Here is an 11,033-nt window from a genome sequence, read left to right on the forward strand (position 1 = left end):
GCCGCGGCTGTGATTCCTTTCATGGGTGTTTCCATGTGGGTGCTTTGCTGTTAATTTTTCTTCAAAAAGCACGAAACCGCGTCCTTTACAGATGTGACGAACTCCACAGGTCCGGCCAGCTGTTAGCAGCAGGCAGTTCCCTTGCATCGTGCTCGGCTGTTGTGTCGCGAAGGCTCCGAAAGAAGCACCTCCACCGCAACCTAGTGAGCGTGTCCTGAGGCAAGCGATGAAAACGTGTGGCGTTAATATCTGTGGTACTTACGCCTTTGGTTCTGTCTTTCAGAAAATGGCAGTTAATGTGTATTCTACTTCAGTGACTAGTGATAACTTGAGTCGACATGACATGCTCGCGTGGATCAATGAGTCTCTGCAGCTGACGCTGACAAAGATTGAACAGCTCTGCTCAGGTAAGGGGGCTCAGCGTGGGGCGGGGTCCAAATCTGGTGTGCTCCCTAGTTCTGCAGAAATACAGCTGCACCGTGTGAACCGCCTGTGCTGGCCCTCTGTAGCCATGCGGTTGGCTAAATTTCAGGTGTGAACAGATACATGGTCAATGTGAGAATCCAGTTATGGTTAGAGTTTTATTGAAATGGTTGTTAATAATGTAAGCATTGTGAAAAGGCACATTATTCTGACTCACTGCGGTGTAGATGCAAGAAAAAGGAATGGGGGTTAACATGGAGAAAAGACTCATAGGAGAGGGTGCTTTCCAATGAGGAGTTAAGCATTTAGTCTTGGCGGATAGATTAAGTCTTACAAGTGTAATAAGTAGCATAAACAAATGTGAATTCTTATGGAAGACAACTACTAGGAGATTTGGGAGGTTGGGCAGAAGGAGCGATGTGAAGAAGGCATACTGGTGACTCTTGGATTCGCCTTCAGGACTTTACAACTCCTTATGGTAAAGGACCGTGTCAGTCTGTGTCACCCGAGCTTACTTTAGCTTGAGCTGACTTTAGCACAGCTGAATCTCGGATGGAGTTGTAGGCAGAAAAGGGGAAGTGATTGTGGTACAGGAATGGAGTCAAGTGTCATCATAGGGAGGAGCGTGCATGTGTGTGGGAGGAGGCTTGTAGAAACGAATAAAAAATAATAGTCTATGGAGTAAGATCTGAAAAAAACTGAAGGCTAAAAATGCAGCCTAGGTAAAAGATGGTGATTTGGATAACTGCAACAGGCAGGTGAAAGGGACTTGGTGAAAAGAGGAAGTGCAGCTCATACAGGGAGTTTGAGATGAGGTGTTGCTCAGAGAATGAGAAATGTGGAAACTGGAGGTGGAATAAAAGGAGGAATAAATTTTAAATAAGTTTGTGACTGTCAATACAGACTGCAGCTGAGACCAGGGAAGAAGCATTCAAAAAGATTACAGAGAAATAGGAGGCTTACAGTAGACATCTGACAGGTATTTGTAGTGGCTTTTGTCTAGCGAGTTGATGGAGAAAAACTATAAGGATGAAGGAACTAAAGATCTACAATCACAGAAGTAAGGGAAGTGGTAAGCATTGTCTGCTTTCAGATGGGCAGGTTAAAAACATGTTGTGTGTGTTGTTTATTTATGCATCTCAGAAGTTTTGCTTAAATTGGTGTGTCTTGAATCCTGTGAGAGCTCCGACTCTGAGAAGTGAGGATAATTAATACTGGCTCTGCAGAATTTCAGCTCACCTGGTTTCGGGAAAAGGCTGAGGGTTGTTGATGTGGTATGCGCTGAGTAATGTCCCTTTCCTGTGTCTGCAAAAATACTTCATGCCTCTGCAGGTATGGAAGTGGCTTTCACTGTCTGTTGTAGTCATGTGAAAACAGGAGTTTCCAAGCTCGTTTTGCTACCTTTGGCAAGGGCAGTAGTGACAGCAGCAATTTGAGGTTGCATAAATACACGAAAGATGACCTTTGGCTTATCTCTCTCTCTTTTTTTTTTTAATCAGCTAATTGCTCAAACTGCCAATAGTTAGCAAAACCCTGTTTTCTAGCAAGTCATCTATTTTTTTTTGAGCTGGACATTGGAGTTCTTCAGCAAGTGAATGGAAAGACAGTGGAGATCAAACAGCAAGTTGTTTTTTTTTTTTTTTATTTGTACCCGTCGATGAGCAGCAATCTTCTAGTAGCAGGTGAAAGGGGGAGCCCCAAAAGACCTGCAAAATATCTTGATAGAACGTGAACAATATAGGACTTTCTTAGCTATGTTTGAGATGAATAGACCAGTTTAGGGCAGCATCATGATGCCACACGAAGCTTGTCGTGTGGCTGTTTGGTGTTTTAGGCTAAGGTTCCATTACACTCTGTGTGCACTTAGTTCATTGATATTGGTGGGGGAGCAATGCTCAGAATGTTGTGCTTATATTTTCAGTGGCACACAGTTGCATATCATCACTGTAGAGTGAGGATATAGTTTAAAAATATCTTTCTTTTTTTTAATGGGTGTATATGTTCTACAAAAGCTATTTTTTTTGGAGGTGGTTGTCTAATCTTTGAGACTCAACTGAATCCCTCTTTTGCTCTTATTACGGTAAGAGCTGAATTGAAGTACATGAAGGATTTAAAATTAATAGAAAGAAACACTGTCTCATTTCAGTTCTTTGATTAAGTCTTTATTTAAATATAATCCAGCTTAACTTGGCCTTTTGCCTTTGAGGGCACCTTGAATTGTGTATAGGTTCCGTTTGTAGTAAGTAAATGTATCGCTATTTTAATAATGATTAAATATGACTTTTAGAATAATTTTTTTTCTAGTTTACTTCTATTAGTGTTGATAAGAGGAGATTACATGCCTGTTGGACACATGTAATGTCTCAGGTCTGCACTGATATCCGTGAAGAAGGAAAGTCAAATTACTCATTGGATATTTTTTTTTCTTTTGGAATTATGGAAGCAGGATTGCTCTTGTTCATAAAAGTTCAAGTCATGAGACCAAACTGCAGAACCAAACTTTTGCTTAAGCTTATTTACAGCCATGCTGCACCAAAACAGGAGACTGAAGGTTCCTGTTTTCTTGCTTTTGTTGCCTTTAAGGGATTGTGTAGCTGAGGAATGAGTCAGGTCAGTTCGCTGATCTCACTGAAAAGTAACTTACGTAGGCTAGTGAGCTGGCTTGATTCATCCTAGGATTTGTATTCTTTTTCTTTTGGCAGGTGCTGCATACTGTCAGTTTATGGACATGCTCTTCCCAGGTTCTGTAGCACTCAAGAAAGTGAAGTTTCAAGCAAAATTGGAACATGAGTACATTCAAAACTTCAAGGTTCTACAAGCAGGTTTTAAACGAATGGGTGTTGACAAAGTAAGCTGGGCTGTAACTGAGTCTCTGTGCTCTTAATATCAAAGTAGATGGAATGTACTTTTAAATTTAGAGCTGAGTAAATCTGGGAACAGAGTTTACTTTTGGTTTGTAAATCTCAAAACTTTTGGTTTTGCATTGGGGTCCTCACTTGCTTTAGGGCACTCTCTGCTTTACTTCAACTAAGGTTAGGTTTCCAGTTCTTAATGGCGAGATGAATTTTTCCATTTTAATTCTGTGCAACTTATGTAGCACAGACTAATATCGACATTTCTCTGAGTTAAGGTTTACTTGAGCTTCCTGTCTGAACCATCTTTGTACCAGGTATGTTCCCATAACCTACTTGTGTGGTAGTCCTAAGGATTTCAAATTCCTCTTTACAAGCATGTATAATTTTAAGCTAGTGAAAATGACGTCTGTGGAAAAAACTTTTTTTGGATTGAATGATAGTTATGCTTATGGAAGGGTGATTTATCTAGGTAACAGTTCCTGGCAGCATGTTTGCTGAATGGCAGAACATTCCTGTGTTAAAGCTTTTTCCTGTCTTTAAGGCGACGTCTCATTCTGTGTTGGCTAGCAGCTTCAATACTTAATTGTCTTCTGCTTGGGGGAAGTAGTTTGTGCAGTATGTCCAGAACTGGACAGGCAGCTGTGCTTTCAGGTGCCGAATGATCACATAATGGTAATGGCTCCTGGCCTCTGCCAGGTCATGGACTCTCAGCTCGTGGCCTACAAACAAGACTTCACAATTTGCTGCATCTTGTTAATAATCTTCAGTTATACTCCTCATGTAAGGGAAACTGTAATTGTAATCTACTAAAAAGGTGATGTTTAGATCTTGCAGCAGTTCTGTGTGCTAGCAGTCTGTGAATTCGGTCATCAGTTCAGATTCATGAAAGGTAGCACTGGGTCAGCCAGCTTCAAATTTACAGAAAGAAGTTTTGTGTTGAAACTTGATGTAGCAGAAACCTTGCTGCAGAATTATTTAAAATTATTTGGACCCTCACAGTTGAAAGCACGGTTTGTTTTTAATTCCAATTAGTATTAAAAATCCTACTATTTGACATACAGTTATGTTCAAGTAGGATTTTCTCTAGACTGCACAAAGAATTACATTTGCATATCTTCCTAGTGCACTAATTTTAAAACTTTATATAAAGAGAGAGAGATTCTTTGCCCTTAATATGAATTTGACTTTTTTTTTCTTCCCCCCCCTCCAGATAATTCCTGTGGACAAACTAGTGAAAGGAAAATTTCAGGACAACTTTGAATTTGTTCAGTGGTTCAAAAAATTTTTTGATGCAAACTATGATGGGAAGGAGTATGATCCTGTTGCTGCTCGACAAGGCCAAGAGACAGTAGCACCAAACCTTGTTGCTCCAGTTGTGAACAAACCCAAGAAATCTCTCAGTTCTAGCAGTGCAGGTAGAGAAAATAGTTAAAAGATTATCTAGATCGTTAAGAACTCTGGGAAAATAAGACTGGGTTGCTATTTAAAATCAGTGTATGAAATTACAGTATTTTGCATCTTGTTTCAGAGATGCTAGGCCTCAAACACTGAGTCATCCTGTAGTACCCAGTTATCTGGAGGCTACAGAAAGAACAATCTTCTCTAACAGAGAAAATGGCAAGGATTGGTGCCAACACATGCCAAAAAAAAAAGGGACATATCACATGGAGTCAAGAAGAAGGAAGGAGCATATCTTCAAACTCTTACACGCCTAAGCATGTTTGGAAGGGGGATAATACCTTTATAGGAAGAAAGGTGTTCTGAGGGGAACTAACACTGAGTTAATCTTGCAGCCCCACAGAGGCCCATTGTTACACAGAGGACTGCAGCAACTCCAAAAACTGGTACTGGAATGGTCAAAAAGGCTGCAGGAGACGATGAGTCAGCAGGATTGATTGAGCAGGTGTGTTGACCAAAATGGCCTTCTGTATTGACCTGTGCTTTATAGACCTGTGTGCAGACTTTTTTTTTAATAGCATGAAATGACTGGGTCAGGCAGATGGAAGAAAATCTAGAGAATCTAGTAAGCAAGCTCATTTAAAATCACTTAATTGGAAGCCTTCGTTGTAATGGTCTTGCTCTCCTGACAGGAGCGAAACACCTTCTGTGGTACATGAGTACCAAGACATTTAAACCTAGTATGTGCCATATCACACATAGCATTGTTTTTAAGTATTTCCACAGCTGTGTTGCAGCTATCACAGCATTCCAACTGAGCTATGAGCAGCTGCTACTTCACTGAAGTGCTGAATGTAATACAACTAAAACTGCCGTCAGTGTGAGAGTTGTCTTGAAAGAATGTGCTAGCAAAGAAAACTGCAGGCAGTTAGTGTTTTACCTATTTCATGCAATAAGCCTTTAGAATTTCCAGGCGGTATTGCATGTGTTGGACTGGGTGTTTCTTGTGGCAATAATACTACTGTTTGAGGAACAGGCCTTTTCCTCCTCTCACAGTCCCCCTTTTTGCCCCCCATCTTAGTTACTTCTGAAGTGCTTTGCATATTATCACCTTTCAGAGAACTTTGGGGACCTGGCTTTTGAGTAGATACTACTGAATTCTCTCTTTGTTGGATAAATTATTACTGATGCCCTTTGGCAGATCAATGTATTGAAACTTACTGTTGAAGATCTGGAGAAGGAGAGAGACTTCTACTTTGGCAAATTGAGGAACATTGAATTGATCTGCCAGGAGAATGAAGGGGAGAATGATCCAGTGTTGCAGAGGATTGTGGAAATTCTTTATGCCACAGATGTAAGTAATCTGGTATAAATTGTATTGCATGGTTCCTCCCTTCTCTTGTAATTGGAAGCTGGTTTGCTTTCCAGGGCTCCCTCTTTCTACTTGGTTGGTTCTGTTTTTTTTTTTCTTTATTACAGGAAAAAGCTAGGTCATAAAGGAACAGATAACATAATTATAATCAGGCAGCAAACAAGGTTAGCCTTTCATGAAGAGTATATAACAAATAGATCAAAGATTAGTAAAATAACCCTACTGGTAATATATCTTGACACTGTAAATGGTGACTTAAGGGTATTTATCCTAAGTAAAAGGACAAAAAAAAAAAAGAGCTTATAGAGTAGCCAGGAACTAGTTTGACATCAGATTTTCATTAAAGCACTTGTTTTATTCCCCTTCAGGAAGGCTTTGTGATACCTGACGAAGGAGCACCGCAGGAGGAACAAGAAGAGTATTAACAGACCACGTACTGTACCAGCAGAGCAGCAACATCAGAATTCTTTGCCCCAGATCATGTGCTTAACTGTAAAATACTCCACTTTATTCTTAGAGGACTCACTGGTTTCTTTTCATAAGCAAAAAAGTACCTCTTCTTAAAGTGCACTTTGCAGAAGTTTCACTTTTTACAGTGGGTTTGAGTTAGGAGCTCTTTCTCACTTTGTAGCAGAGCAGTATTCACATCTAGGTGGTATATTTAGGGAGCAAGAGGCTGAATATTTGGAACTTGTTGCAGAATGGTTTGCTGGTGAAACACTGGTTTGTGGGAAGACTCTTTTTGTATCTAAGGTGGTGTGTAGTAGAGAAATTAAAGACTCTGACTCACAGAAAGATTGAGTTAATGTGAAATTGCAGCATGGAAATTATAGTAAAATGCCTTAAGAGTATTTAAAATATGCTTCCATATGCCAAATTGAAGTAATGTGACAGGAGATTTTATGTGCTTCATATTGGGGTAGACGCTTGTTTAACTCCATTCACTGCTGTCCGAGAGGCCTTGCATGGCAATCTCACTTTGTCAGCAACTGCTCAAAAGGGGCTATTAAAACAAAACTCGGTTCCTATGTAAAGCTGCTTACTAAGTGATTAGTTCTCGATGAAATAGGCCTTAACGTTGCCTGTCACAAGATTAGAGGGAGTATGAACAGCTGAGACACATAAATTACCTAGAAGAGTGCTAAAGCCTTTTTCTATGGCATTGTGGCTAATGACTTTGCCAAAATGTACTGTGTTTTCTGTAAGAAAAACAAAACAAAAAAAACAAACCATCAAAAAAAGCGAAGGGCATTCAGTCTTACTGCCTAAAATGTTCTTCAGAAGTAATTTTGCTTCCTGGCTCTTGTTTCTATTTGTCCTGTTTCTTTTTATTTTTGTTGGTATACTTTTTGGTCTCTCACTTGTTCTTTTCTCTTTCCCATCCCAAGGAATGCTGATCAAATCCGATAGCTGTAACAGGACTTGCACTGTGCAACTATCTTAGAATGAAAGTGAATTGAGCACATGAGGATGATGATTTTTCTGCATCTTTTTTCTTTTTTTTTTTTTCCTTTCAAACCAGGGCATATCTAATAATAATACTTGCCAGTTCAGTAGTCTTCTGGGGTAAAAACTAAAAGATGCTGGCTAACAGAGCTAATGTTATTGCAGAAAATACAGTACTGAGACTAACTTAAATATTAATATTTAAATCCTTTCCTTAACTGTCCTTTTTTGCTATCAAGCCCCTCATTACTGTTGTGTTTGGCAAGATCCTGCAAGACTTCTGATCCCCCTTCACTACTGAGATTGATCAGTCCTGTTGTGCTTGTATTCATTTGTTCCTGGTGGTAGCTTGTCCTCAAATGTGTGTAGGAGAGCATTTTATGGTAAATGTTGTGTAGTGCATGAATCTTTGTGAAATTCAGAGAAAAACCCAAATTCAGTGAATGCCAAAAATGCAAGTATCTAGCCATTGTTTAAAATTGCAGTGGTGCTATTTCTCTTGTGGCCTTTTAGACTTTTGTTGCCCTAAAACTCCATTTTACTGAGAAACCATATTTGACTTGGATTTTTCTTGACAGGGTTTTTCTATTTTAAGCAGTTTCTAAATAAAGTTCTGTATTTCAAGAGTGTCATGTCTACTGGAGTCTCTCATGCTTTCAGATATGATTAGGCAAAGCTGAAGTTCGTGATAGTTTTCATGATGAAGCTTGCAGGACCTGGAATATCAGCTTGCTTTCTCCAGTCCTAGTTATAGTCATTGCTAACTTGGGTAGCAGTAATGTTGAAACTTCTTTTGGAGTGTTCTGGGGGAAACCATTGCTTGAGTTCTTTTTTTCTTTATTTTTAATTTTTTTCTCCCTCCCACAAGTGGATGAAATGTGAATGTATTGTTGGCTTCCCTCTTCTAATGGTGTGAAAATGGGGCTGTATAATAGGAATTCTGTCACATGGCTTTAAGTGTGTTTGAAGTGTTTGAAAATGGCTAAAACACTGTTTATTAGTTAGAAAAAGATGTTAATTGTATCTGTCACCAGTCTCTATGAGCAGATTGACTCTAAACTTTGTTGATTTGTTTCTTTTGAAGTGTGTTTCATAGATGAGCTTAAATGTTACTGTCACAGATGTGTGCAGAGACCAGCATCTTCAGAGGAGTGCTTATGTGATGTACCTAACCTTGAAATTGGAAGAGCTGCCTGCAGGGCTTCTCTGTCATGCTGGAGAACACCCCTCCCTGCCCCTGAAGTGCTCTGTGGATGTCTTATTCTAAAGAATGGGCATTGCTGGCATTGCCTACTGGTATTGCAAAACTGATGTTGGGCTATGGAAGTGCAGACATGGAATGGGGGGGTTGATGCACATAAAATCTTCTTTACTATTACTTGCTTTGAGGTTGGAAGCATATTTTTTGGCTCTAAATGCTCCATTATTCCAGCAACTCAAAGCAAAAGATGGCAATAGTACGTGTCTGCTCTTTGCAGTCCAGTTGCGCGCTGGGATGTGGTTGCTTCAAGTCTCTTTTTGACAGGATTGCACGTATGGAACTGTGAAGCACCCAGGTCATCGGATGGGTTGCGTTAGGTTGATTTTGATCTCTGCTAGCAAAGCAAGCAAACATCCTTTTATGCTAAGAGAACGATGAGTCAGAAATACTGCTGGTGCGCCTTGTGAGACTGGTGAATGTGTGGACCTGTTGGACGTGCATTATAAAACTAAACTGGAACTGCAGTCTTGTAAGTCAAATGCTGCTAAGGTTTCCAACTGCTTACATCACTACTTTGCTACCAAGATGAGTTATAAATAAAATGGGAACAAACTCATGTAGTCAACTTGTGGCTACGTTATAGATATCTTGGCACAATATGTTTTTTTAATGTCCTGTTTGGGAAGAAAACAAGAACAATAAGCCCAACTCAAACCCATAGACTTAACATAGCTACTCTGTTAACTGGTACAGTATATGCTGTTAAATATTAAATGCTCACCTGCTGGAACAATTCCGATAGCATCCAACCTCTCTTAGTATCTTAGTTTTATCAGATATTTGAAAAATGTACAGAATGGAAGAAGCAAAAGCTCACATCTCCGTTCTGTACCAACATGTCTGACTTGCAGGTGGACTTGTGGATGTTTTTTTAACTTCTATTGTTCAATTTTTTTTTAAAATTCCTGGTTTGCAATGACAATTCTTACTGTAACTGTTGAAAGCCTTCAAATAAAGGCCAGAAACTTCCTTGCTGTTGTATCATATCACTGGTTAATGTAGCTGCTTGAGCGCTCGTCAGCTTGCAGTCTGACTAGTCAAATGTCTGTCCACAGGAAGGTGTGTGTCCTTCAGGAGTGGGAGTTTTCCTTAAAACATCCTTCCAAGGATAAGGCTGGAGTCGTACTTCTCACAAGAGCAAGATTTTTTTTTTTCAAGTTAGTGTGTAAACTTGATGAGGACTGTACTGTAGATTTCAAGTTAGCCTGGTGGGTCGCAGACTGTGCCTCTCAGTTTCTATATAGTGCAAGAAATAAAAAGGATAATAATATGGGCCTAACATATGGGCTTTTACTGTAGGGGCTGCAAACAAGCCAGGCTACTGGCAGAGGAAAAGGAATGTGCATCAGAGCACCTGCAGGACAGCTGAAGAATTTACTGATGTTTTAATGCAGAGAAAGGAAGGAGAGACAAAGTCGTTGCAGATCTGCTTCTGGTTAACTGGAATATCAAACTGCAAGAGTTTGGATGAGACTGCAAGATTGTAGCTGGCGATGCTCAGAGTGCAGCGAGCAAAAATGCAAACGGTGGTTTTGCTGAAAGGAGACCTGAATAAACGCTCTTGGTAAGTAAGATCTCCTGGGATGAGGTTCTGTGTCTGTGCCTGCCAGTTCCTCGCAGAAATTGCGTTTGGATGGTTAATGGGCCTAGAATCAGAGGAAGGAAGGTGTTAAACAAATGTGACTGGAGAACATGCAAGGTATATACAGAATAGACATTAGAAAAGGTTGCGGTTATAAAGAAAAAAGGTAAATGCATCGGAACAAACTCATGCCGTGAAATGGTGCAGATAAAACTGGAGAGAAATCTGATGTGGGAGAACATATTCAAGGAAAGGAAGGAAAAGTGCAATATTCTATGGCTAAGGAGGAATAGTGGCTACACAAATACTGGTCAGGGAATATGTGGTGAGGTAGTTTTGATACAGGCAAAGTATCATTTCCAAAGAAATGGATAACAAATGGGTTTTCTTTTTTGAGTAACACCTTCTAAAATGAAGGCTCGGACTATCTGGTAGCAAACCGTGTTCTTGAGGCTATGCATACTTATGCTGTCACTGAGACAGACAATCTGTATCTTCCAAGAAATTTTTTTTTCTTTTCTTTTTTTAATAGAGAAGAAACAAAGTTAAACTTAACTCCTGAAACTTTCTAAGACCAAGAAGAAAGCTTCCAGAAGGCAATCCCAGCTTTGAAGAGGCAAAGGCCACTTTCTGTAAAAAATTGCTCTTCTCTTTTAAACACAGCTGGCTGGCTTTTTGAATTGTGGCCTTTAAATA

General features: G+C 39.8%; 1 protein-coding gene across 2 annotated transcripts; it reads left to right on the forward strand.

The window, feature by feature from the left end:
* Positions 1-286: 286 nt before the first annotated feature.
* On the forward strand, positions 287-8,121 carry MAPRE1 (microtubule-associated protein, RP/EB family, member 1). Of its 2 annotated transcripts, none has more exons than XM_010296031.1 (6): positions 287-407; positions 3,126-3,271; positions 4,489-4,693; positions 5,072-5,181; positions 5,878-6,030; positions 6,417-8,121. In XM_010296031.1, exons 1-6 carry the CDS (start codon positions 287-289, stop codon positions 6,471-6,473), a joined length of 792 nt encoding a protein of 263 aa, XP_010294333.1. In that variant the 3' UTR covers positions 6,474-8,121. The 2 variants fall into 2 exon arrangements, with proteins under 2 accessions (XP_010294333.1, XP_010294334.1); XM_010296032.1 differs by having other exon boundaries at positions 4,489-4,678.
* The last annotated feature ends 2,912 nt before the right edge of the window (positions 8,122-11,033 follow it).

Source organism: Phaethon lepturus, unplaced genomic scaffold, assembly GCF_000687285.1.
Source record: "Phaethon lepturus isolate BGI_N335 unplaced genomic scaffold, ASM68728v1 Scaffold44881, whole genome shotgun sequence".
NCBI lineage: Eukaryota > Metazoa > Chordata > Aves > Phaethontiformes > Phaethontidae > Phaethon > Phaethon lepturus.